Here is a 26,029-nt window from a genome sequence, read left to right on the forward strand (position 1 = left end):
CCAGACCCTCATGTCTGTTTAGGCAGCAGCCCCAGAACAGATGAGGCAAGTGGGGCCAGGGTGTCTGGGTACCACAGCCTGCCACAAGGCAAGGAAGGAAGAAAGAAAAGACAGTTAGCTTTGATTCTGGGGAAAAGGGGGAGGCAGGCCAGGGGAAGGAGGAGACAGAAGAGGAGGAGGGCCTTAGGCGGAGGCGGAGGGTGAGACAGACCCTGCCCAGAGCTCCAAGTGGCTTCCTGCTGCTTGCCTCTAAACCCCTCCACATTCCTGCAGCCCTTCAGACCGCCGGAACCTTTCTGCCGCCTGCCTGCCTGCCTGCCTGCCTGTCTGCGCCGAGGTATGCACCACCCTGCCAGCCTCTGCCCTCCTGTAGGCTGCATCAGTCCCTAGGCCCCTTCCTCTTGACTAGCCTGGGGGGGTCGGGGAGATAAAGCTAAAGGGAGGCTTCCCTTCGGGGCACAGGCTGGAAGCCTGTTGCTTACTCGCAGGGGAACTTGCTCTCTGTATGTAGCTCTACAGAAAATAGCCATGATTTGTAGAGACTACTGTCTCTCTGTAGGCTCTCCGGGGGCAGAGGCTGCTAGTCTGTCCTCTGTCACCCTCGGTGGCAGCTGTCTCCTCTTCTGGGAATCTGATCCTCGTTTGCCCATCACCACCCGGAGAGTCCGTCCGGCTGGCAGCCTACTGGGTCTGGCTCCCTAGTCCAGGAGAACAGAGAGCGAGTTCTGGGTCTGAGTGCTGCTGCCCAAGCGGGACTTTGCAAGAAGGATGAACCAGTCTGTGAACAGCAAAGGCGAGGCATTCCCCCTAATCTGTTCCTTCGGGAAGGTTCAGGTCCCTGGAGTCTCAGTCCACCCCCACCTCACCCCGTGGCGTCAGTCAGCCTGTAATGCTATTGTCTTTCCCAGCCTGGGATTGCCATTGTTCCCATCCTAATTCTGAGAGCTGGTCATCACAGGAACCCACCGACAGTTGCTTTAGCTGTATGTATCCAGACATCTGAGAAAACCAACTGATACGATCCGAACACAGGGAGTGAGGTGATTGGAAGAGGGGAGCAGGGGATTCGGCCTCCAGGACACCTTTCACACCTCACTGCTGAACCCACCCAAGACTCGCACCAGCCTGGGGGATGCTTGTCTGCTCCGAACTATTCTGTGAACTTTCCCAGCGTGGCCGAGATAAGTCTCACCCGAAGGGAACAGGCATGAGACACCTTCCCTAGGGACAGATAGCATATCTGCAGGGGGGAAAGTCTCCACTGGCGACCTTCTAGGTTAAGTTTCTTGAACCATCTGAGTGCAGGTAGAGGAATGAGATGCGAACCCTGCGTGGGGTGGCAAGCTTTAGGCACAGTTTGTGGGCAGTCTCACCAAGGCATCTCCCTTGGGTTTAGCCTTCCTGTCCTAATGAAGAGGGTTAGTCCTTGGAGTACCTAAATTCCCATAAGACTTTGAGCCTATGAACAAAACTTTGAATAGCTTCAGGGCATCTCTGAAAGTTCCTGCAAATTGTGTGCATAGTGTAGGTGTGTGCGTGCGTGCGTGTGCGTATACCTGTGTGTGTAAGAGATGATGGGTGTCTGTAGTTTTCAGGTTTAAGATCTTCCCAAACAGATATCAGACCCCCAGAATGGTGCAAGGGTGTGATGCGGAGAACAAAACAAATTTGTATTTGCCAAGGATTAAGCCAGAAAAGAGTAGCTGAGAGAAGAGAGAGTTAACTCAGCCATCAGCTGCCACATCGACAGGGCCGCACTGGGGGGAGGGGGGAAGGGAGGAGGGGGAGGTCTTGAGAAGGAGTCAGCTTTTGAAACTTTCTCCAAGTCCCACCCACCAAGAGGCTCTTCTCCCTGGTGACTCACTCCGAGAGGAATGCGAGTTGCCACGGTAACCTTTTTTTTTTTTTTTTTTAACCCCTAGGATCTCCGCCTACTGATTAGGAGGGAACTCTGGGAACGGTCAGGGACCGTCAGATTCCAGTCCCCCATGCCACCGTCCCACCCCATCCCCATCCCAAATACAGAGCCGACGGTAAATTCCTGGCCCCGTCCCCATCTCCGAAGTCCCAGGGCCCCCAGGACTGTGATAAGCCTCTAGTGAGGCCCTTTGTAGACAGGGAGTTTGGGTCTGTACTGAGAAGGTGTCGTTGAACCTTGAACTAATCCGTCTTCTTCCTGAACTCTGGCTTCCTCCCTATTTCAGGCAGTAACAGCCATCCCTAGGAGAGGGTGCTGGAAGGAAGGGGGATATTGCACGCACCGGGAAGCATTTTACAGACCTCGCTGGCTCGCTTCTAGCCGATAGATTTTAGCACAGACAGAATTCTTCAAAACCCCTTTCCTCCTGGCAGCTCCAGCATTTGAGGTCCAGAGACCATCTTAGTAAAAGTGCTGTCAGGAATACTTAAAAATACATTATTTAAATCCATTTCAATTTGGGAGTCTTCTTGTCGATTTCCCAAGAGCAGTGCACCCTCCACTACAGAAAATCTGGCCACTAGGGCTGGGACCTGGACTCAGTCTGGAGTGCTTGCTGGGTAAGCCTGGGGACCTGAGTCTTGATCCTCAGCCTCCACATGGGGAGCCAGGTGTGGTGCATGCCTGTCTGTATGTAATCTCAGCACTGGGGAGGCAGAGACAAGCAGAGCGCTAGAGCTCACTGGCCAGCCTGCCTATCTGACTCATTAGCTTCAGGATAGTGAGAGACCTTGCCTCAAAAAGTAAAGGAAATGGGTATGGTGACACAAGCCTTTAGTCCCAACACTCAGGAAGTAGAAGGAAACTGACCTTGCGAGGTAGGGGCCAGCCTGGTCTATATAAGTGGGTTCCAGGCTAGTTGGGGTTTCATGTACCCCCCCCCCACCCCACATACAGGAAAGGAAGAAAGGAAGGGCAGGTATTGGTCAAAAGCATGGGTCATAATTCATTGGTGACATCGGGAAAGATGCTCCCTGTCTTAGCCTCAGTTTCCCATTCTGTCAGATGGGGATGATCTGAGCTTGATATCCCCTGAACCCAGCCCCAGGCCCTGACTGCCTTGGAAGGAGGAGCACCCTGCATGTTGAATAGCAGCCTCCTTTCTCCTCTAAGGAGAGGAACAGGAAAGAAGACTCTGGTGGCACTAGCTCTGGGTGGTCCCGCATCCAGCTGTGGGCTCTGGAATCCAGTGCACATCTGTGCTTTTCACTTCCAGCTGCAGCTTTCCATGTTGAAAATAAGCTTTAAATAGCAGAGGTTATGAAGCAAAGAATGCTTGCCTGTCGAGTCCTTTTGGGCTGGCGGAGGAGTCTGGGGAGATAAATAAGCAAAACACATGGGGTACAGAGTCTAAATATGTAGATACTGACTTTACCACACGCATGGCTAAAAAAAAAAGTGCAGAATGCAGCCACACCCTCACATTCTTCTCTCTGAGTGAGATCCTCACACACACACACACACACACACACACACGCATGCATGCACGCACGCGCGCGCACACACACACACACACCACACACGGAGAGAAATTCTCTAAGTACATCTTTAAAAAAATTATTAGTTTTAGCCAGGCAGTGGTGGTACACGACTTTAATCCCAGCACTCGGGAGGCAGGGGCAGTGGATCTCTGTGGGTTCGAGGCTAGCCTGGTCTACAGAGCTAGTGCCAGGACAGGCTCCAAAGCTACAGAGAAACCCTGTCTTAAAAAAAAATAGTTTTTATTTATATATGTGTGTGTGTGTGTGTGTGTGTGTAAGCACAATGTCTGTGGGTGCCCTCAGAGACCAGGAGGGGGCACCTAAATCCCCAGATCTAGAGTTACACATAGCTGTGATCAGCCTGATATGGGTACTGGGAACTAAACATGGGTCTTTGAGAGCAGAAAGTATTCTTAAGGGTTCAGTCAGTTCTCCAGCGACCATGCCCCTTCCCCAGGTACATCTCGTGAGTATGAAAACCGTTATCCTTACATATCAACAGATGCCAAGTCAGGCAGGCCATTTGTTACCTATTACAGACACCATCAAGGATGCAAACACACCTATCGTCAAATAGACTATCAGTCATGAAGAAGACATCTCTCTCTCTCCCTCCCCCCTCACACACACACACACACACACACACACACACACACACACACACACAGAGAGAGAGAGAGAGAGAGAGAGAGAGAGAGAGAGAGAGAGAGAGAGGCATATGAGTGCCCTTTTTATTTCCTAGATACAAAAATTGAAACTCAGAAAGGGAAAGAAATTCACTTGAGATTATACAACAGGCTGGTGACTGAGTCCAGCCTCCCCATCTTTGGAACCTTGTCAGGTTCTGGTCAGTTTGGAGCTGACCTTGCTCTGTAGACCCTAAATCATTCATAATACATAATTAACAACATTTCCTCCCTCCTTTTGCTGGCCTACAGTGGCCTTCCCCAGCCTGAGTGTCTTGGTCATTAGGCCCAAAGCCCAACGAATGGGAATTCTAAGTAGTTTCTTAGTTGCTTCCCACTGGCCCCTCCTTAACCTCCAACTTAAAACAGGCGGAAGGAGAGGCTGGCAGAAGGTTCCAGTCAACTTTCCCCTATACTGTAGAGTGTGGATCCCTGCTCCTCCCAGCCTTACTTGCGACCCCTGGGACAGCTAGCTGGCTTGCACAGGGCCAGCGCCAGCAAATGTTGACTTAACAGAACCCTTTAGAGAACAGCCTCTGCCTTGGCCAGGAGTGTGGTGAGCAGCAAATCAGTTCTGCTTTTGCCTGCCGGGCCATAGATATCTAGTAGGGAAGCCATGAGCAGAGATAGTGACTTGGTCCTTCCAGGAACCTGATATAAAGTCCTGGGTTAAAGGCTCTCTTTGGATCATCCTGTACTGCTTGTGGCATTAGGATCTCAGACTTCAGTCGAAAAAAAAAATCATAATTAAAGTTTATATATTTCTGAATTTTTGGCTCAGAAACCACCTTGCCCTAGGAATCTGAGTTATTTTCTTTCTGTAAGCCATGAGTTCTTTGTCTATTGTAGAGACATGATAAAGAACTGTCATGTGACTCAATATGGCAAGCCATTAGTAGTGGCTGTCAGAATGGTATTAGAATTCTAACACCACTCCAGACTTTGAGGGAAAGAAATTATGTGATTGATTAGTAATGTCTGCCACACACACAGGCGGAGTGTGGGGAGGTTGGTGTGCTATTTATCTGCTGCCTTTGGAATCCCTTAGTCCTTTCCAGATGTTACATCTTAGACACTTTGATGTTTCTTATCCCCCTGTATTTGTGGCCACCCCTGATGCCACAGGGATGACTGTACATTGAGTCCCTTCCTTTTGCCTTTATTTGTTCTGGAGAAAGTTGAAAACTCAGCCTGGGCTGCCAGCAGGACCCAGTCACATGGTCTGAAGGGAGCACAGGCAGCAGGAACTCCTCCAGCCTGGTCTAGACAAAGTAAAACGTGGCACTTTAGGAAACTCTGTGGAATTTCAGCAGGGCTGTGTCCAGCCGCAAACTCTGGAGCCGCCTCTGAGCTGCCCAGAACCAATTCTAGGTTTTAACATCTGTGGCTGGCTCTTAACCACTTCCCTTCCAACAAGAAATAGAAATAAAAACAAGGAATCTGGTGCCAGTGAGGAGAGGGTGCACTCCAAAATCTGCTAAGTTAACCCAGGAGTTCAGAACTGATCAGGACCTTTGGGGCTTCCTTGCCCAAGTGGAATCTAGAGCTATTTCAAGGTGTCTTAGGGTGTTGGAGTATACAATGCCCTCCATATTCCATTCCTGTTATTCTGAGCTCTCTCTCTCTCTCTCTCTCTCTCTCTCTCTCTCTCTCTCTCTCTGTGTGTGTGTGTGTGTGTGTGTGTGATGTGTACATGTGCTTGTGTGTCTGTGCTTGTGGAAGCCAGAGTCAGCCTCAGCTGTTGCCCTTCAGCTCTGTCCGCTCTGTTTTGGGGCAGGTCTTTCACTGACCTTTATCTTGCTGGTTCGGCTGGACTGGCTGGTCGGCAAGCCCCAGATCCCTTCTGCTTCTGCTCTCCCTAGTACTGGAATTACAGGCATGTGCTGCCATGCCTGGCTTTTACATGAGTCCTGGGGATCTGAACTCAGGTCCTCATGATTGCATAGCAAACACGTATCAATTGACTCCCCCCCATTCCTGTTTTTTGTTTGTTTGTGTTTTTAATTTCATGCACACAGTCACAGGGTCCAGCAAAGGCCCTGGTCTGTTAAGGGCACTGCTTTTTGGAGCAGGTTTACTCAACAAGGCCTTGGCATCTTTTCAAGGTTCAGTAACCCCCTGGGCCTGGCCTGGTGGTGCCCAGCACTCAGGAAACAGAAACAGGAAGATCACAGATTTGAGGCCAGCTCTGGCTACATAATGAGACCTTGTCTTAAAACACAGAACAGTTCCCTCATCCCCCAAAACCCAAAATCAACCAAACTGGGTGTGGCGATTCAGACCTGTATTCATAGCATTTGGGAGGTGGAGGCAGGAGGATCTGGCATTTGAGACCATCTTTGGCTACAGATCAAGTTCAAGGCCAGCCTAACTAAGGTCTCTGAGACCCTTAGGAAGTTTTCTGAGATTGCATTTCTCCACACACTTTCCACCCAAGTTAAGTCGTCCCAAGGGTCTGTGGTTCTGAACCACACTGTCTAAAAGCCCACAGTTCCATAGTACCCCTTGGATTTCGATACTCAGTGGCATCTCCATGTCCATAGGGAGCTCCCAGGAGCCCCTTTGGATTTCAAGGGAAGCAAGCTGGGGGCTGCTGTACTTTTCCACCCCAACTCTTCCATCCGAAGAGCTAGACAAGTGACCTCTGCTTCGGGTCCTGCTGGCAGCCCAGGCCAGTTTTCAGCTCTCTCCAGAACAAATAAAGGCAGAAGAAAGGGATTCAATGTACGGAACAGGGGGAGGGGGTGCCAGGGCACCAATGGGGGCTGTCTGCATTTGGTGATCACCAAGCCAAGAGTAATACACCTCCACTTCCTCCCCTGCCCAAGGCATTTTTCCTACCTACGTTTCAGGCCAGTTTGGCCTTAGTGGGCACCATCCTGATGACCATCCCGGGAGCAGGTAGCTGCCAAGGGAAACATCGCAGAGTTGAGAGACCATGCTGATACCTGTCACTCATGTGCTGGGCTGCTGGCTAGGCATGGATCTTCCTTTCCAGGCCTCTTTCTTCTCCTCTGTGCTGTTGGGCAGAAAGACCTGTCTCAGGCCATCTTTGGAAAGCAGGCTTGTGAAGACTCTGAAGGTACTGGTCTGTTCCCCAGCAAGCTGGACCTGGGTATGAGTGTGGAAGATCTCGGCTGCCTTGTACTGACTATGGGGTCTTAACCATGCGCTCTGGCCTGGCTGGGGTGACTGCTGTACCTCCAGCTAGCTTTGAAGAGTGGACCCCAGCCTCTTTGGCCGGAGTTGTATTATAGAACCTCAGAGATGTGTCTCACGGGCAAGCAGGGAATGTAGCTCTTCATCCAGACTAGTTAAGCCCCTGCCCCACCAGCTGCTCACCCTGATATATTTTTTTTATTTATTTATTATGTATACAATATTCTGTCTACGTGCATGCCTGAAGAGGGTACCAGGTCTCATTACAGATGGTTGTGAGCCACCATGTGGTTGCTGGGAATTGAACTCAGGACCTTTGGAAGAGCAGGCAATGCTCCCAACCGCTGAGCCATCTCTCCAGCCCCTCACCCTGATATTTAGAAGAGAAAGATTCTGGGCTTGGTGAAGAGCACCAGGCAGAGCTGGGATGGGGACGATGACCACCTTCCCTGAGAGTTTATATGTCTGTTTTCTCCCTACCTTCACCCAGCCTCTGGGCTTAAGGCCGTGAAGCCCTCTAGGGCTCCGGTCCTGAGACAGGGCAGATGAGAGTGGAGGATGATGGAGGCAGAACAGTCTTGGGGTCCCAAGAGCCCCTCCTTCTCCTTCTGCACAGATGAGGCATCCAGACTCAGGTCTCTAACTCTCTATCCCGAAAGGTATGACATCTCTGGTCCTAGCCTGGCTATCTCTCCAGTGATTGGACTTCTCTGCTTTTGAAGCCTGGAGTGGGTGACGTGTGAGCTCTAGCTGGCAGCCCCACTTTGACCTTTCCATTTCAAACAACCTCAGACAAGGTGCTCATTGATACCCCCTCTCCTGTCCCATCTGCCAAAAGTCGCATGCAGAGGATGTTGAACTCGCATTTTCCAAATGGAGAAGCAAGAAGGGGAACAAGTGAACAGCTGTGAGAGGGAAGGAATGTTCCAGAAGCTGACTAGAAAAAGGAAGGCTAGACCTTTCCGCCAGGCAGAGCTGTCCTGAAGCAATGACAAACTTCCAAGTCAATTCATTGACTTCTCTACAGTTTTACTTCATGTCCACACCATGAAGTAGGGGGTGAGGCTCTTCCCAGCTTAAGCTAGCACAGGATTGTTATGGTCTATTCCTCTTCTGCCTGTTCTGCTACTCGGATCCCATCTGAATAGTTCTGTGGTGCTGTAGATTGACTGAACTCAGGGCCTTGTGCATGCTAGCCACGCGTGATACTGCTGGGCTACACCCTCAACTCAAAGATGTTGATCTAGACTATTTTTTTCTTTCAAATGCTATTATCCAAGGGAAGATGGCGGATGCTGGAAGAGGGGCTATGTCAAGACCAGCTTTCTTTGTGTTTGCTTGGCGTCAGGGACTGAAAGCTAAGCGTACACTCCACTCCTCTGCTACACTCCCAACCTTCTGTTATTGTAAGCATTTTGAAGACTGTCCATCATCTCAAAGTTGGCCTCCTCTAGCCCTCTTTGTTGACAGAGGAGCCAAGACTTAGAGAGAACAAAGAATCTAACCCACACATGGAGACAATATCGAGGTAGAGTGAGAACCTGGGCATTGAATCCAAGCCTTGTAGTTCTGCCCATACTGCCAAGGCATCTCCCAGCACCAAGTTTTGTCAGTTGAGAATGAAGAAGCTAGGGTTAGTGGGGCTAACAGGGAACTCTTGGGTAGGCAGATAAGGCATCACCATTCCTCCTTTGAAAGCTCTCGGGTGGCAGAGGGAGCAGGCTTGCTCTGTGTGTCTGTGGAAAGAGACAGAGTAGACCACAAGCTTGAGGGAGACAGATTTCGGAAGAACTTTCTAGATCCATTTAGTAACAGAAGCCCATCTGGTTAGCTCAAGGAGTCAGATGTCCCCACCTCGGGTCCCTGAGTCACCAGCAGAGGTCTGTTCCAAGTCCCTTCCTGGCTTGAGCAGAAGAGTTCAGAAACTTGAAAGCTGGGTCAGAGCAGTGATCAGGGGGACTTTCTAGATCTTAGCTTAACACAAGGGCACAGCTGGGTGATTTCCCTGGAGGACCCAAAGAAGGCTGTCCCTCTGGGCAGAGCCGAGAAAATGCGATCTCAGTTTTCCACCACCCCAGAGCATGGAGCTTTGTTTTCTTTAAGTGTAACTATCCATTGTCCCTGATTCCTGTTGACTTCTCCCATTGAAGAGGAAGGAGTGTGGAGGGGAAGAGGAGAGGGAGGAGGGAGGAGGAAGAGAAGAGGGAGGGAGAAGAGAAGGGGGAAGGGGGAGTAAAAGTCAGGGGAGGAGTAGAGGAGAGAGAGCTTGAGGAGGAGGGGGGGAAGATCTTAGAACAAGTGGAATCCAAGAGCCCACACTTGACTTTTTAAGCCATTGTCTTTGTCCAAACACGTCAAAAACCAAAATCAATGTACTTAGAATGGAGACTTCATCTCATGACCATAAATAGGAAACTCTGTACCTTTATCCTCAATGGCAGGAAACTGGGAGGTGGGAAGGGCCATGAAGCAAATAAACCCATTCCATTCACTTGCAGCTGCACAGTTTCCCTTGGAGGCCCCAGGCCAGGTCTGCTTCTTGCTGAAGTAGGAAAATGGCTGTTGGAGGTACAAAGGGCATCTTAGCACAAATGAGGCTTCCTTTTAGCTGCCAAGTGGTTAATATCCCCATCTAACGTCACCTTTTTCGCCTCTCAGGAAGAAGTGTCCTTGCTGACCCCATATTCTCTCCTCCCTGCAGGGTTCCCAGCACCATGAGGGCCTGGATCTTCTTTCTCCTTTGCCTGGCCGGGAGGGCCTTGGCAGCCCCTGTAAGTACCCAGAGATGCTGTCTGAGTTCTGACTCATCCTGTTTTCTCCAGTTTTGGAACCTGCTCTGGGTGCTCAAGGAGACAGCAGGCCTGGGATGTCACTCAGTAGCTAGAGTGCTTTGCTTAGCCTTGGGTTTGGTCCCCGGTATTGCATAAACACAGCCTTATGGAACACACTTAAAACTCTAGCATTTGGGAGGTAGAGGTAGGAGGATAGGGAGTTCAAGGTCATCCTCAGCTATGTAGTGAGTTTCAGAGCAACCTGGGTTACCTTATATACTGTCTTAAAAAAAAAAATAGGGGCTAGAAAGTGGCTAAGAGCACTTCCAGAGAATCCAAGATTCAGTTCTCAGAACCCATATGGTGGCTTACAACCAGGGGCTCTGGCCTCTTGTGGGTACCAGTCATGCATATGGTATATAGACATACATGCAGGCAAAAACCCGCATACACATAAAATAAAATAAAGAAATCTAGAAAGAAATTTTTAAAAGTATCTATTTTGGGGGGCTGGAGAGACGACTCAGCATGTAAGAACAGTGATTGCACTCCCAGAGGACCCAGGTTCAATGCACAGCACCCACATGGCAGCTCACAACTGTCTGTCACTCCAGTTCCAGGGGAATCCCATGCCCTCATGCAGACATATATGCAGGCAAAACACCAATGCACATAAAAAATACGTACATAAATAAATTTTTAAAAAATATATCTTTTTTTTTTTAAGTCAGCAACGTTAGGAGAAATAATGGGAAGAAACTATTGGGTAAAGTTTCCAAAAAAGAGAGCTCCCTGTAACCCATAGGTCAGAGCTTGCACCGCAGTTCAGGGTCCTTTAGCAGGAACTGGCCTCTAATCTGAGGGTGTCAACAGCAGAAATGAAGGCTTATCTATGGGAGGGAAGCTGGGAAAGGCTCTGGGCCCTGGGAAAGGGACAGGCTGGCTTGAGCCCATGAAGCTATTTGATTATAAGTAACTGGCTTCAGCTGAATTGTGGGGGGCAGAGGATATTCAGACAGAGATCATGACATTGGAGGCTGTTGGAGGCCTGGGACAGAGCAGCCCCAATCGGATCTTGGAGTAAGATTGAAACTGGGCTGGCTTGCTGGGAGTGGGGGAGGTTGCCATCAAAATGAACCAGAGATGACCATTACTCCAACTTTAGTGAATGTGCTGGATGTAAAACAAGATGAAACAAAAAAGAAACATATTCAAAGAGAGCCAATCCGACTAAATGAGGTCCTAGCCTCCCACCCCTTCCAGGGCCTCCTTCACTATATATATAGTTTGCCTCCAACTCCCATTCCTGGGTTATTTGTACCAGCATGCCTGACTACGAACAGCTTCTTTCAATTCGGCATCCCCTGATGGCAGCTTCTGGCCAAACTCGTCAGGCAGGCAGATTTTAACTGAAGACTTGGAGAGGCTGCTTTTAATTTTGGAAGCGACTGCAGCCAATCAGAGGCCTCAAGGTTTTGGGTTGGCCCCACCTGATCTCCTGGAGTCTGAAATGCTAGGAGGGAATTTTCTAGTAACCATAAAACGAGGTCACACATGATAGGAAGGAAGGTGGGACATCTATAAGAAGTCACAGAGGGTGTTTATTCTGTCTGGGTCTCAGTTTCCCCATCTGTGAATTAAAGGGAGTTCACCCGTCTCTTTCATTTTCGTATTGAGACTTGACCAGCAAAAACACTCCCGTCAGTAAAATAATGGTTTGGTGGAAAGTCTGTAAAAGCCAAGTGTGTTGGTTCAAGCCCATGATTCCAGCTTTTTGGAAGGCAAAAACATAATTGGTGAGTTCAAGGCCCACCTGAGCTCTGTAGCAAGATGGTGCCCAAATGAAATGAAATGAAATATTGAGATAAAGGCTTGCTTCAGTAGTAGATTGACTAAAACGAAAATGATACAGAGAAGATTGGCACAACCCTGGTGCAAGGGGTCTCATGAATACATGAAGTATTCCACACTTAAAAAAAAAAAAGAAATAAAGAGGGGCCACTGAGATGGCTCAGCAGCCAAGCCTGACAAACTGAGTTTGATCCCCGGGACCCACTCACACGGTGGAAAGGAAGAATCGACTCCCACGAGCTATCTCACTGTGGCGTGGATGCTGTCTCCATCCCACATGTATGACTCATTCATACAAATTAAATAAAAATGCAATAACAAACTTTTGAAGGAAGGTACAGAGGAGAATGGAGTTGCGCTGTGGCTCCAGCCAGAGACCTCAGTGTCCCCAGGCTTGTGTTCCCAGCCAGGGACACTCCAGAGAGGAAGCTGGCCTCGACCTTGACCAACTCTCTGAACCCTGTTTTCTTTTCCAGCAACAGACCGAAGCCCCCGAGGAGGAAATAGTGGCGGAGGAAACTGTGGCCGAGGATACTGGGGTATGTATTTGGTGCGTTGGTGGTGACCCCACCCCTGACCCCCTTCTGCCTGGTCCCTTCCTTGGCCCATCCAGGCAAGGGCAGTGGGGGTCCTCACTGGAATGGTCCATATGTCCTCCTCTCATGTGCACACAGGACCCAGATATTAACTGGATCATCCCAGACACTCCCGACAGTTCCCCAAACTTTCAGTTGTGCCCTGAGGTTCAGAGGATTCAGAAATGTTTGGGCTTCATATTTCTTCCATTATTATCCACAATCTCCCTGCTGTGAAACAAAGGGACCCACATAGCTGGGCCTGGCAGGCGTAAAGGTCTTGGTACGCCTTTTGTCCTAACATCTTGGAGGCCTCTGATTTATTTTAATGGAATTTTGGGGCTCTAGACATATTAATGAAGAATAATAAAGCGAACACACTAATAATAAATATAGGATTTCATCTAAATTCTCCACCCTAGCATTTGCACCATGGTCTGGGCCCAGCCTACTTTTTTCCTGTGTGTCCCTCACACTCCCTTGTGGGTCTCTGAAACTTCATGCAGGTCCTTCCTCCTCTGCAACTCTCTTCCCAGACTGGGATGGGGTGGGGACCCCTGTCCTCATTCTTTCTCTTCCATGCCAGGTCCCTGTGGGTGCCAACCCAGTCCAGGTGGAAATGGGAGAGTTTGAGGACGGTGCTGAGGAAACGGTCGAGGAGGTGGTGGCTGACAGTAAGTCTCTTCCCTTTCACTTGGCACATCTAGATGGCCCTTGCTCGTGTGGAGACACAAGGACATCTCCCAGGAAGTTTCTGACCGAGGGGATGCACTGTGGGGCCCTGGCAGCTGTAGAGGGCCAGCTGGAAATCCTCAGGCTAGGGGAGTCTGGGATAGATCTATTTATAACCAGTCCATCCAAGCTGTGAAGGGCCGAGGAAACTCCACAGTTGGGTGTCACATTCCCACAAAGGTCGTGGTCACTTCTGGTCACCAAAATTCCTCCAGGGCCTCAGTCTGGACTCAAGCTCCTCCCAGGAGCCCATCTGAAAAAGCTGACTGACTCACTCAATTTCTACTTGATCCAAGGAAGCAGGGGTATAGGGAAGAAGCCTGACGTAAATTCTAATGCCTCGAGTAGAGAGGGAGTGACTCGGGGCTCCAGGCTTCAGCCCACAGGCTGAGGCATCTGGGTCCAATGGATTAAAGGCGTGGACCTTGGAAGCAGAGATTCAAACAAGGTTTGAATCCTTTGAACCAGGGCTTCCATATCTTAACAAAGCAGTTGTGCAGATGGAAGCCCCAAGGAAATGGCCCAGTGGGTAAGATCACTTACTTCACAAGCATGAAGACCTGAGTTCGAATCCCCAGCACCCACTTCAGCTTTCTTGAGGGGACAGTTAAGGGTATTTGAAGAGAGCTGGGCAGGCTTACTGAAGCAGGATCTGGGGTCTTGAGTCATATCCTTTTCCTCTTCTGTGCCCAGCCATTATTTCCTGTCAAAGTGGGGGCCCATTGTCTACTGCAGGCCTGGGTTCTTCCTTTTCCTTTTGGGACACCTGGTTCTATTCTGTTGGACCTCACAGCTCACTGAATCCATGACAACAGCTCAATCTTCCAAGTCATTCTAGAAAGTACTTTGAATCCAGAAATGCTGCATTGTGGTTGCTCAACAGGAAACTCAGAATCTAGGTGTTGTTTCAGTCTCTGGGAGATCCATATGTACCCCGGGTTTCTGAGTCCCAGACTGAGGTTTCAGCCCTCTGAAAAGGGCCTAGTCCTGACCTTGAACTGAATCTCTAATCCCAAAACCGAGTCAATTGCTATCCTAAACTCCATGACTGACCACAGGAGATTGGGGGATGCCCAAATCTCTGGTGTTGGGAGTCTAGTACAGCCAAAAGTTGTCAGCCCCAAATTCCCATCTGTGTGGTGTAGGAGGCTGTGCCATCCTGGTGAGCTGACACTATGTTCTGTCCTCCAGACCCCTGCCAGAATCACCACTGTAAACACGGCAAGGTGTGCGAGCTAGATGAGAGCAACACCCCAATGTGTGTGTGCCAGGACCCCACCACCTGCCCTGCTCCCATTGGCGAGTTTGAGAAGGTAAGAGCAGGGATCTGCACCCTGCAAAGCTCAATGTGCTAAGAAATCGGTGGGCATGGGAGACCTAGCAGGGCAGCTCCATTCTCAGAAGTCCTCTCCCTACGACCAGTCAGAACAGGAAAGAGGAGCTGAGTCATAGTTGAGGGCCTCCTCGGCCCCACCCTTCTAGGCACTGATGAGAATTCAAAAGAATTTACTCGTACCACCAGGCTCCAAACTCTGTGCTGAACTTGATCACTAAGTGCTACACAATCTCAGATGGAATTCACTCTTGTTAATAATTTTATTATTATTTTTTTTTTACATTTTACTTATTGTGTGTATATGAGTGTGCTTATCATGCATGTGGAGGTCAGAGGACTTGCTGGGGTCTGTTCTTTCCTTCCACCGTGTGGGGTGCAGGATCCTAAACATCAGGCTCGGTGACAGGCATCTTTACTTATTAAGCCATCCCACTGGCCCTGTATTGCATGTAGTTAGCAAAGCATTGTGCCTACAGATGGGGGTCTAGGGTCTGCTTAAAGGTTCACTGCCAACCCCATCTCCATCACTTGGTAGCTGGGAGATCTTAGTTAAGGTGCTGAGAGATTCTAAGTCTTGATCCCCTCATAACTGAAAAGGCAGAGAGTCCTGAACTCCTAGAGCTGTCCTGCATTTGTTAAAAGATGCCAGGTATGTGATAAAGACCTAGCGTTGTTATTTCTTATGCCTATCCATTCCATCTCCAGTAGTGTGCACTTATATCCATATATCCATCCACCCACCCATCCACACATCTATCATGTATATATGCACCAATTCTTATGCATTCATCCACCCATACATCTATAAGTCCACCCATGAATCCATCCACCTACTCAGCTACCTATCAATACACCCACGCATCCACCCATCCACTTAACCGCCCATTCACTCACTCTACTCAACCATTTAAAGCTCATCATCCATCCATCCTTCCATCCTTCTATCCATTTATATAGTCATCCATCTATCCATCTATCCATCCATCCCTCTACACACTCACCTATTCATTCATTCAAGCAAATACTTTTTGGATACTTACTTAGGCCAACTATTGTGGTAGGGACTATCTGGTTCAGGGCAGAAAACCTGGTACCACTGTTCTTCCAGCAACTTCCAATCTAGCTGCTCATTTTTAAATATCTTTCCAAGACAAACCTTGCCTCTGGGCTTCAAATATTATCTTCATTTTTTTAAATTGTTTTTATTGATCTATATATTTTTACCCACTCCCCTCTCTTCCTCCCCCCTTTCTTTCTACCCTCTCCCATGATCTCCATACTTTCAATTTACTCAGGAGATCTTGTCTTTTTCTATTTTCCATGAAGATTAGATCCACATATGTCTCTCTTAGGGTCCTCTTTGTTGTCTAAGTTCTCTTATTAGCTTCACTTTTAACTCTCCCCCACCATCCCACAGCTCTCTGGTGCTGCAATCTCCCCTTACAGCAATGTGTAAGCATTTATTGACTCCAAGTTCTTCCCCTATTACAGGGTGCTCCTACCTGGGTCTCTGCTCTTACTTAGCCCTAAGCCTCTCTTTCTGGTTCCTCTATGACCAGAGGTTTTCCAACAGGACTCAGTGAGTCAGTTTGCCCAGCGGAGGTTCACCCCAGACCATATCCTAAATAGTCGTTTAGATCACATGGGAAGCAGAGAGAGGCTGAAGCATCCAGGGAGTCTTCATCTAGGAGGATTACACAGCGTTCTCTCTTACCCAGCCCCATACATGGTGCGGTGATGCTCCTGCTTAGAGGAGCCCGCTGGGGTCAGTTCTCTCCTTCCGTCATGTGGCATCTTTACCTGCTGAGCTGGCTCACTGGCTCTTCAGTTTTATCTGAGCAAACCTTGGTGGCCCAGGCCTACCCCAGGCACAGGGAGGCTGAAGTAAGTGACACGTTGAAAGTTCAAGGCTTGGCTCTGTCACACGGTGTGCTTAAATCTAGCTTGGCCAATGTAGTGAGACAGTGTCTTAAGATAAAACAGTAAAGGGTTAAGGCTTTGAATCGGGGCTAGAGTACCTACCTACCATGCAGCAAGCTGTTCAGCTCCGGCACTTTAAAAATGTTTTTACCAGGGACTGGTCCCATAGCTGAGTATGGACAATTCTAGACTCCCACTGGGAGCGTGGGTACTCTGCCTAAAGCATCCTCTGCAGGTAGCCCATGCTCAGTGAACAACTAGGGAAATGTCATCAGTCGAGCTCCAGGCCCCAGCCCATGGACACCCTTATGCTTCCCTCCTTCTTTGTGTTTGTATGTTTGTGTGTGTACCGACATGTGTGTATGTCATGGTCTGTGTTAGCATTCACTTCTCTTCTTCTACCATGTGGATCCTGGGAACAAACTCAGTTCAAGTAAGCTTGGTGACAAGGTTTTGGTTTTATTTGGTTTTGTTTTTTGAGACAGGGTTTCTCCGTGTAGCCCTGACTGTCCTGGAACTTGCTTTATAGATTAGGCCGGCCTTGAATTCACAGAGTTCCATCCGTCTCTGCTTTCTGAGCACTGGCATTAAAGCTGTGCGCCCCCACTGTCTGGCTTGAGTATCTTTGCTCTCTGAGCTATCTCACCTGCCCCACTGTGTCGTTGGGAAAGATAATGGTTCCTGGCTTGCTATGTTCTTTATGCATGGACACGTGTCTTTCCCAGCCCTTTCTTTCACTCTCTTTGAAGTACCTTCCATGTCTTGACTGCCACTCAGATTTGCTTCTGCTCCAGAATCACCCCTAGCTCTCATACAGGGGAACAGTGGGGTCTAGAGCGACTGTCTTAGTCAGTGTTCTAGTGCTGTGAAGAGACACCATGACCGTGGCCATTCTTAGAGAGGAAAACATCTAATTGGGGGTGCCTTACAGTGTCAGAGATTTAGTCCATTATCATCATGGAAGGAAGTATGGTGGCACACAAGCAGACATGGTGTAGGAGAAGGAGCTGAGAATTCTACACCTTGATCCACAGACAGAAAGAAGAAACTGCCACACGGGGCGTGGCTTGAGCATCTGAGGCCTCAAAAACATGTCCCCAAGGACCACTTCCTCCAACAAGGCCATTACCTCCTAATAGTGCCACTCCCTATGGGCCTTTGTGGGCCACTTTCTTTCAAGCCACCACAGTGGGCTTCTGTTCCCCAACCTCCAATTCACTTTGTGGGTGAGACCTTGGCTGTTATTATTCGCCGTTTGGGTTCCCCATCTCTGAAATGGGCAAGGACAGGGCTACCAGGTCAAGCTTTGGGAATGAAGGAGAGGTGCCCTGTGCTTGGTCAACAGGTGTGCAGCAATGACAACAAGACCTTCGACTCCTCCTGCCACTTCTTTGCTACCAAGTGCACCCTGGAGGGCACCAAGAAGGGTCACAAGCTCCACCTGGACTACATTGGGCCATGCAAATGTGAGTGTCCTCACACCTTCTAGCCTTCTCCTCAGGGAGACAGTTCCGTGTTCTCTGTGATCTTGGGTAAATTCCTTCCCCTCTCTGAGCTTCAGTGTACCCATTCATAAAATGAATTCAAGCCATCTTATCTCTCAGGAAGAGACTTAGCTGTCATAGGGGCACATTTTAGAGAAGATTGAGGATGCTCTTTTCTCTTTTTTTTTTTTTTTTTTTTTTTTTTTTTGAGGCAGGGTTTCTCTTCTTAGCCTTGGCTCTCCTGGAGCCAACTTGCCCTGTAGACCAGGCTGGCCTCAAACTCACAGAGATCCTCCTGCCTCTGCCTCCTGAGTGCTGAGATTAAAGGTATACGCCACCATTGTCAGGCAAGGCTGATTCTTCATAAGGCTAACTCAAATCCTTCCTGCTTCAGCACAGTAAAATCAAAACCATATTTGACCTGGGCCCACAGAATATTTTAAATGTCTTTCAATTTGAATGCTTTTCAAGTAGAGGCATGCCTGGAGCTGGGGAGATGGCTCAGTGGGTAAAGTGCTTGCCATATGAGCCTAAGGACTGAGTTCCACCCCCAGAACCTATGTAAAAAGGCTAGGTGTGGTAACACACATTTGCACTACCAGTATTGAGGAGGTAGAGCCTGAGGATCCCTGGGACTCACAGGCCAGTCCTCCTAGCCTAATCAGTGAGCTCCAGGTGAGAGAGAGAGAGAGAGAGAGAGAGAAAGAGAGAGAGAGAGAGAGAGAGAGAGAGAGAGAGAGAGAGAGAGAGAGATAGCATGTCTCAAAAAATAAGTCAGATGACCCCTGAGGTGTGATATCTGAGACTGACCTCTGACTTCCACCCATGTGCACATACATATATGACTGTGAGCACACATCATACCAAAATAAATAGTAAGTAACTACATTAAAAAACAGGGGTGTATCTTTCCTTTCCTTCTGTTCCTCTGTATCGGCACAGGCCCTTAGCCCCTCATTCCCTCATATTCCTCGTTCCCCTTTTCTAGAAGCCTAGGGGTTTTGAAGAGGGATGCCAGGAATTATGCCTGGCTCATTGTTAGTGACCCAAGCTGCAAATTCTGCTGGTATGGCGTTTCCCTATCATATGAGTCTCCCAAACCACACTCAGTGCCCATGAGACAGCATAAGCTGTGTATAGCATGTTCTGTATAGGGAACATCTTTCCCTGTGGGCTGGGACTATAGCTAAGTGGTAGAGTGATTGTCTGGTGTGCACAGGGGCCTAGAACCCACCCCCCTGCTCTGCAAGCCAAACTAAACCAAACTCAAACAAAGGAGAGCCCCTCCCCAGCCTGAGGTTTTCAGCTGTAGGAAGTGAGGGCAGGAAACAATGTCCCAATAGTTAGCCCTGAGCTCTTAATAACAGGGCTGGGGTGTGCAAGGAAGGGCATAGATTAGAGAGCCTTAGAGAAGACAGGGTGGGGGAAGTGCGCAGGGAGGCTTGGGCTGTGACGAAAGGCATGTTCTAAGGAGCCCTTAGCAAGTGGATGCTGATGCCTCTGAGGCCATCCACCTCCCCATTCAGCTCCACGTGGGACTTTCCACTCCTGGATGGCAGTGGTCCTAGCCTCAAAGGTACATTCTTTGGATTCACAGTAACAAAAGAGCATGCACCAGATTGCCCTCTCCTCCTTGCTGCTATCTATCCTAACTGGTTGCAGGCTGATAGTCTGATAATTTGACTGCAAGCAAGAGCCTTCTCTTGCTCACTGCTAAGTTCAATGACAGGAGAGCCTGAAGGAAATCTCGAGGTGTGACATTCTGGGGTTAAAATCTCTAAAGAGGTTCTGGGGGTTGTGTACTCTTGAGCCTTCTCCCCACTATTGCTATGTTGGACCTATGGATAGAGGTTGTTTCAAGTACCTTCCAGGGTTTGACCTCCAATAGCTGAGATCACATTCCACCCATCACCTAGAAAGATGCAAGAGCATCTAGGGTGGCGGTGTGCCCTATTAGGTTAGGTGCAACCTGGGGGAGCCTCAGGACCCTTGAGCTTCCCCATGCAGTCTTCTTTATTTACCAAGTCAAGACATTGAGAAGGGTCTGCCTCAGAGGGACAGAGGCACCATGGCCAAGGTTGCCCAGTGAAGTGCCTGTAGGGAGTAGGGCAAGAAGCCGAGAGTAGCCAGGTAGTGTGTCTGCCCTCTGTCAGGGCCAGGTTGACTAATCTTGTCTTCTGTGCCCTAGACATCCCCGCCTGCCTGGATTCTGAGCTGACCGAGTTCCCTCTGCGCATGCGTGACTGGCTCAAAAATGTCCTGGTCACCTTGTACGAGAGAGATGAGGGCAACAACCTCCTCACTGAGAAGCAGAAGCTGAGGGTAAGTGGCCTCCTCCCAGCTTGGACCAGTCTGCCTGCTCTTGACTTCTCTGGACCCTACTGATGGGGATCTACAGCCAGTTCTTAGAACCAGGCCCCCAGGTGGCCCCACTTTGCAGGGTGCCTTCACCCTGGGTTCCAGGACACAAACTTCCAGCTGCCTTTGGAGGCTCTGAGGAGGTCTGTAACAGACAGACCCAAAGCATAACCCTATTATTCCTTCTCCATCTGAGTCAACGGGTCTTCTCCTTTAGTGGGCATATGTAGTCCCATGCCAGAGACCTAATATTGATCTCTCAGTCTCTTCTTAAACCTCCTTAGGCAGCAGTGGCATGAGGCAGGTGGTACTATGACCTCCTCATTCATGAACAAGCTGCTGGCTCCAACCAGGGCCTCTCTCTTCCTCTTGCTGTGGTCTCTCGCCCTGACTGGCCTCTTGTCACAGAGAGGAGGGGGCCGGGACGCTTGGTCACCTCACGATTCCCACCTACAGGTGAAGAAGATCCATGAGAATGAGAAGCGCCTGGAGGCTGGAGATCACCCCGTGGAGCTGCTGGCCCGAGACTTCGAGAAGAATTACAACATGTACATCTTCCCTGTCCACTGGCAGTTTGGCCAGCTGGACCAGCACCCCAGTGATGGGTAAGAGTCAGGGTCCTCAGGACCATAGGTTCAGCTCTGGCCTGGATTGAGGCTGGTAGGGGTACGAGATGAGTCTGTAAGGCCCCTCAGCTCAAGACTCCACAGTCTGCTTAGGGTTAGAGCAGATGGAAGGAGTAACCTGAGGAAAGATGAACCCTGAGACCCCCTAACATTAGAAGCAGGAGCCGTCAGTACAGAGAATGATCCCTGCACCTGTGAAGGCAGGAGTGGGGGACCCATGTGTGCAGAGAGAGAGCATCCGGGAACAGATTCCAAGGTGACCCAGGGCCGAGGCACAGCAGCCTTGCTCATGCCTCATTCGTGCTTGCTCACGGTCCTTCAACAGACTAGGGCTGTCATCCCAGGGGCCACGTTCCAGATCCAGACTGAGTCTGAGCTCCATGGAGACCACCAGGCCCCAGAAGTTCCTCAAAAATCAGTCAATGGCTTCCACATCGCAAATTCCTGACTTGGGTGGTGACTGCAGGGAATTCTGAGGACAGGCAGTACCTGAGCTGACACTGTGTAACACACACACACACACACACACACACACACACACACACACACACACACCCCGCTGTCACTGCTGGCCTCCTTTTGCTGGCCTCTTTTTGAGCGTAAGAGACCCTGTTTAGCTCCCAAAGAGGCAACTCACTCGATCCTTCCTGGAGCCGTTTAGGCTCTTTGCTTTGAATGTCAGAAACAGGTGGTCACTCAGGGGACAGGCAGGGCCACCCTGCTGGCGTGTCACGAAGAAAGAAACCAGGCCAGGAAGGCTCCTCTCTGAAATGCTCAGTGCTCTCTGTGTGTCCGGCTATGCACTAGGACACTGCCCACCCTGTTGGTCAACACCCCCGCCACCTCCAGGGCCTGGCTCTCCTAGGCTCTGGGAAGCTCTCAGCTGCTCCTCTCCCAAGCTCTTGCTATGGCTAGGATCCAATTGAGTGACACGGGAGTATGAAGGGGAGAGTCCTAGGGGACTTCCCAATCCCATGAGCCAAGTGGCCTAGAGAAAGTTCTAGATGGATTGCCGGGGCCGGGTGGCTGGGAAAATGCTCCAATCTCCTCTTGGTCAGAGTTGTTGGTGGCCTTGCAGCTGCCTGGGCCTGTTTTCTCACAGGACAGTGAAGGAGGGGCCTGGTCGGTTCAGATTCTGTGTGATGCTTCTTGCAAACAGGAGGCTGTGAAGAACATTGGTGTCATGGGGTCCCCTGAAGTCCCTTGTGGGTAATAGTGTTCTAGGGACAATTAATTGGGATTCTGAAGGAAGGAAAGAAAAAGAAGAAAAGATCGTGCTCTGGAGTCCAGCAGGGAGGACAGTGGGAGGGGCTCCAGAGGGCAATCCCTTCATCATGCATTGTGTGATATACAAAGGATGCAAGAAGGTCCTGTAACACCCTTTCCATCTCCCTGCTTAGCCAGCCCTGGCTCAGCCCCTCCCAGAAGTGAGAGCCACCACTAGGTACATGCTAGATACATGCTAGATACATGCTAGATACATGCTAGGCAAGCCTCTCACTAGGAAATTCTAGGAAGGTCTCCTATCACTGAGCCACCTCACACCATAGCCCCTTACTAGACGATTCTAGCCAAATACTCTACCACTGAGTCTTTTCCCCAAACCTTTATGGGTAGATTCTCAATGGGGGGATTCTAGGCAGGTGCTCTACTGCTGAGCTACAACCCAGCCCTATTACAAGACTGATGGGTCTGTTTTTAGACCCTTTTCTGGCACCTGCATCTATGTATCGATGTGTGAGCACTGAAAATCTACAGTGCGATTTCACTAGATTTTGACTTACCATAACTGAGGTGCTGAATACATTGTTTCTGTGTGGCCACCACTCAGCCAGGTGACCCTTACAACAAAGCCACTGACACAAAGAACCAGAACAGCCAGTTCCCCCTGTCATAAAGAATAGGGAACAGGGGCTCAGAGTGAGGTGGTATGACACTGTAGGCTCCATTGTAGGTCAATGGCAGAGCTGTAGGTAAAGCCAGGATGCCAGCCCTGGACTCCTACCACTGGCTTCCTGTATTGAGCTGTGTGTTCTTCCATGCTCACATCTTTCCCCACTCTTTCCTGCCAGGTACCTGTCCCACACTGAGCTGGCCCCACTGCGTGCTCCCCTCATCCCCATGGAACACTGCACCACACGCTTCTTCGAGACCTGTGACTTGGACAACGACAAGTACATCGCTCTGGACGAATGGGCCGGCTGCTTTGGCATCAAGGAGCGTAAGTATTGGGGTTCAGGGCGAAGAAGTGCCCCTGAGGGATGGAATGTTGTTACTTCCCCTCTGGTGGCTCTGTCTGGCGTTTGTCTGTCCTGTCTGTCTCCTTTGCCTGTTATTTGCTGTCTTTGTCTTTGTGCCCTGAAGGTCTCTTTCCTGACCTTTAAACATGAGTCCTCTACAGAAGCGTTATTTTGGGAACTGGCTGCCTCGGGAGAGGAAACAGGAAGTACAACTTGGCAGCCAGTTCAAGAGATGGAAACAGGCTAGAGTGGGGAGGTCAAGGTCCCACCCAACCTCTTCTCAGTGACCTTGACTGGTCACTGGTGCTGGGATGGGAGGAAATCCAGCAGACCCTAGGACCCTAGGACGGACACCCAGCCTCCCTGTTTTATTAGCGTATAGTGATTATACACAATGATGGATTCCATTATGACATTTTCATACATCTACACAGTCCACTTCGATCATCTTTGTGGCTCATTACCCTCCTGCTCCCACTCCTGCCGCCCCCCTCCTCTTCCCAACCAACCCCCTTCTGCTGCCTTTATGTGGCAGAACCTTCTTTTAACTCCCACTCTTCTTCCTTTGCAGAGGACATCAACAAGGACCTGGTGATCTAAGTTCACACCTCCTTCTGCAGTCCCGGATTCTCTCCCTCTGATGTCCCCCTTACCATTCCCCCCCTTGTTTAAAATGTTTGGATGGTCGGCTGTTCTGCCTGGGGATAAGGTGCTAACATAGATTTAACTGAATACATTAACGGTGCTAAAAGAAGAAACAAAAAAGGATACTATAACCTAAGTCATGGCATTTTCCTATGTAACTCGACTCTGGGGCGTGGCCCATCCACAGCCCCCTCGTCCCCTCCACGGCCCAGTGTCTCACTGGCTGTGTTGGAAATGGAGTCACACGAGCTTGCCTTACACAAGCATGAGGCATCTTTAGCTTTCATTCCTGTTTTCCACTTGACTCTTAACACTCACCCATTCAGACTCTGCTGATCTCATTTTGGGGTGGGGGCTACCTGGGGTCTTCCCCAGGTGTTTCGTAGGTAGGCAAAGGAAAGTGACAGACATAGGATACAACATTTGGTCAAGGATGCTCTGAGACCCGAGGATCCACCAGTCAGAACCCAGTCATGGTAGCCTAGGTCAGTGATTGCGAGAATATTCTGGAGCTGTGATGAGCGCGTGCAGACTCCCAGCAGCTCAAGACTTCACTATCTCCTCCACTCTTTAGGCAGTTTCTTTCCGTGTTTGGTTGTTGGTTTGAATTTTGGCAAGCCATGGGACTATGGGTGGACCAGAACGTCTCACAGGATTCTCCTACTGATAATGGGCTTTTGGGATGCTTCCTGGGGACTCCAGGCACTGGGAGGCCATTTTGGGAAAGCAAGACTCAAGAGAAAGGCATAGAAGGTTGTAACGAGAGAAGGTGAAGCTGGTGAATTGGTTTGATTTTTTTTTTTTTTTACATCTAGACGGCTATCATGAAGTTTTTAGCATGCCCCCCCACCCCCACCCCGCTAGTAACCATCTACTAATCAAGAGAAATTTCCAAGTCAATGGAATGGTCGGATCTCGCGGGCTAAGAATTTGTGCACCTCCAAGCATTTCATGAAAAAGCTGCTTCTCATTAATCATGCAAACTCTCACGATGACGTGGAGAGCTTGACAAATCTTTCAAAATAAAAAGTAACGACTTAGAAACTGCCGTCCTGGGTGATGGTGTGTGTGTGTTGGTCTTAGGTACTTTATTTCCCCCGACCCACAGATACCTGGACATCTTTGTGTACACCTACATAGATGCAGACCCACTATTATGCTTTTATACACACTTAGACATACTCATACACAGGGAAACCCTGGCTCCTGTGAGCACTAATTTAACGGAGGAAGAGGTCATTCAGTTCCTGGGCCGCGGTGTAGCTCAGTTGGTAGGGCTTTTGCCCAGCTGCACAAAGCCCTGGGGTTGATTGATTCCCAGCACTGTGTAAATTGGGTGTGGTGGAGAAGGCCTGTAATTCCAGCACTGAGGGGATGGAGGCAGGATAGTCAAAATTCCAGAGTCTTCCTCAGCTACATAATGAGATGGAGGCCAGCCTGGGCTACCTAAGACTTTGCAGGGGGTGGATTAGTTCTTTAATCATTGCAACTGCACCTTAAGTGTCTGAGAACCACGTGGTAGCTTTGGTCACCCCACAAAAGAGGATACATTTTCTTCACAGGAAAGTTCTAGGTAGCTGAGTCATCCTGTAATCCCGGCACTTGGGAGGCAGACACAGGCAGATCTCCACGAGTTTGAGGCCAGCCTGGTCTATAAAGTTATAGGACAGCCAAGACTGCATGATGATGAGAATGTGTTTCAAAAAAAATTATAGATCCTCAGAAGCCACAGAACACTTTATGAAGCTTGTTCCCATCAGATGTGCTAATGTGATGTTTCAGGCTCCTATTCCCATAATTCCCTTGGAGAGGAAGGGACTGGCTGGAAAGATCTGTATCACTACAATGGGCCACGCAGCAGGTTCTTCTGACAATCTGAGGATGATTAACTCGAGTTTCTAGAGCAGAAACTAGCTGGATTCTTGTGTGTGTAACGGGAGGTGGGGAAGGAAGCGGGGCTCTGGGGAAGTTCTGTCCTCGCCACTGACGTCTCTGGACAGTCAGAGGGCTTAGGAAGTTCCTACAGTGCTGCCTTCACTAGCTGCTGCTTATCAGGCGACTCCCATGTATGAAACACACAGCCGAACATCTCCCTTCAGACAGAATGGTGCATGAAGGGAATGAAGACTGGTCTGTGCTGGTGCGAAAACCGAACCTGTTTCCTCTGGCCAAGTAGAGAGCGAGAAC

At 49.6% G+C, this 26,029-nt stretch overlaps 1 protein-coding gene and 1 non-coding gene across 3 annotated transcripts; both read left to right on the forward strand.

The window, feature by feature from the left end:
* Positions 1-210: 210 nt before the first annotated feature.
* On the forward strand, positions 211-24,890 carry Sparc (secreted protein acidic and cysteine rich). 2 transcript variants are annotated; one of them, XM_038328549.1, is made up of 10 exons: positions 211-337; positions 10,006-10,075; positions 12,403-12,465; positions 13,088-13,175; positions 14,425-14,546; positions 17,835-17,955; positions 20,162-20,295; positions 20,788-20,936; positions 23,030-23,178; positions 23,769-24,890. In XM_038328549.1, the coding sequence occupies exons 2-10, from the start codon at positions 10,019-10,021 to the stop codon at positions 23,795-23,797; spliced, it is 912 nt and encodes a 303-aa protein (XP_038184477.1). In that variant the 5' UTR covers positions 211-337; positions 10,006-10,018; the 3' UTR covers positions 23,798-24,890. The 2 variants fall into 2 exon arrangements, with proteins under 2 accessions (XP_038184477.1, XP_038184478.1); XM_038328550.1 differs by lacking the exon at positions 211-337 and adding an exon at positions 7,209-7,227.
* LOC119813808 lies at positions 11,948-12,049 on the forward strand. The gene has a single exon (XR_005285259.1). It is a non-coding gene; the product is annotated as a U6 spliceosomal RNA (small nuclear RNA).
* Positions 24,891-26,029: the final 1,139 nt, after the last annotated feature.

The sequence above is a fragment of the Arvicola amphibius genome, chromosome 4 (genome assembly GCF_903992535.2).
Source record: "Arvicola amphibius chromosome 4, mArvAmp1.2, whole genome shotgun sequence".
NCBI lineage: Eukaryota > Metazoa > Chordata > Mammalia > Rodentia > Cricetidae > Arvicola > Arvicola amphibius.

Bases quoted from the DNA above. Each gene is read 5' to 3' on its own strand.
- Sparc (XM_038328549.1), top strand. From the start codon at position 10,019: ATGAGGGCCTGGATCTTCTTTCTCCTTTGCCTGGCCGGGAGGGCCTTG. The intron at 13,176-14,424 runs GTAAGTCTCTTC...TCTGTCCTCCAG, and splicing joins CGAGGAGGTGGTGGCTGACA to ACCCCTGCCAGAATCACCAC. The intron at 20,296-20,787 runs GTAAGTGGCCTC...TCCCACCTACAG, and splicing joins CTGAGAAGCAGAAGCTGAGG to GTGAAGAAGATCCATGAGAA.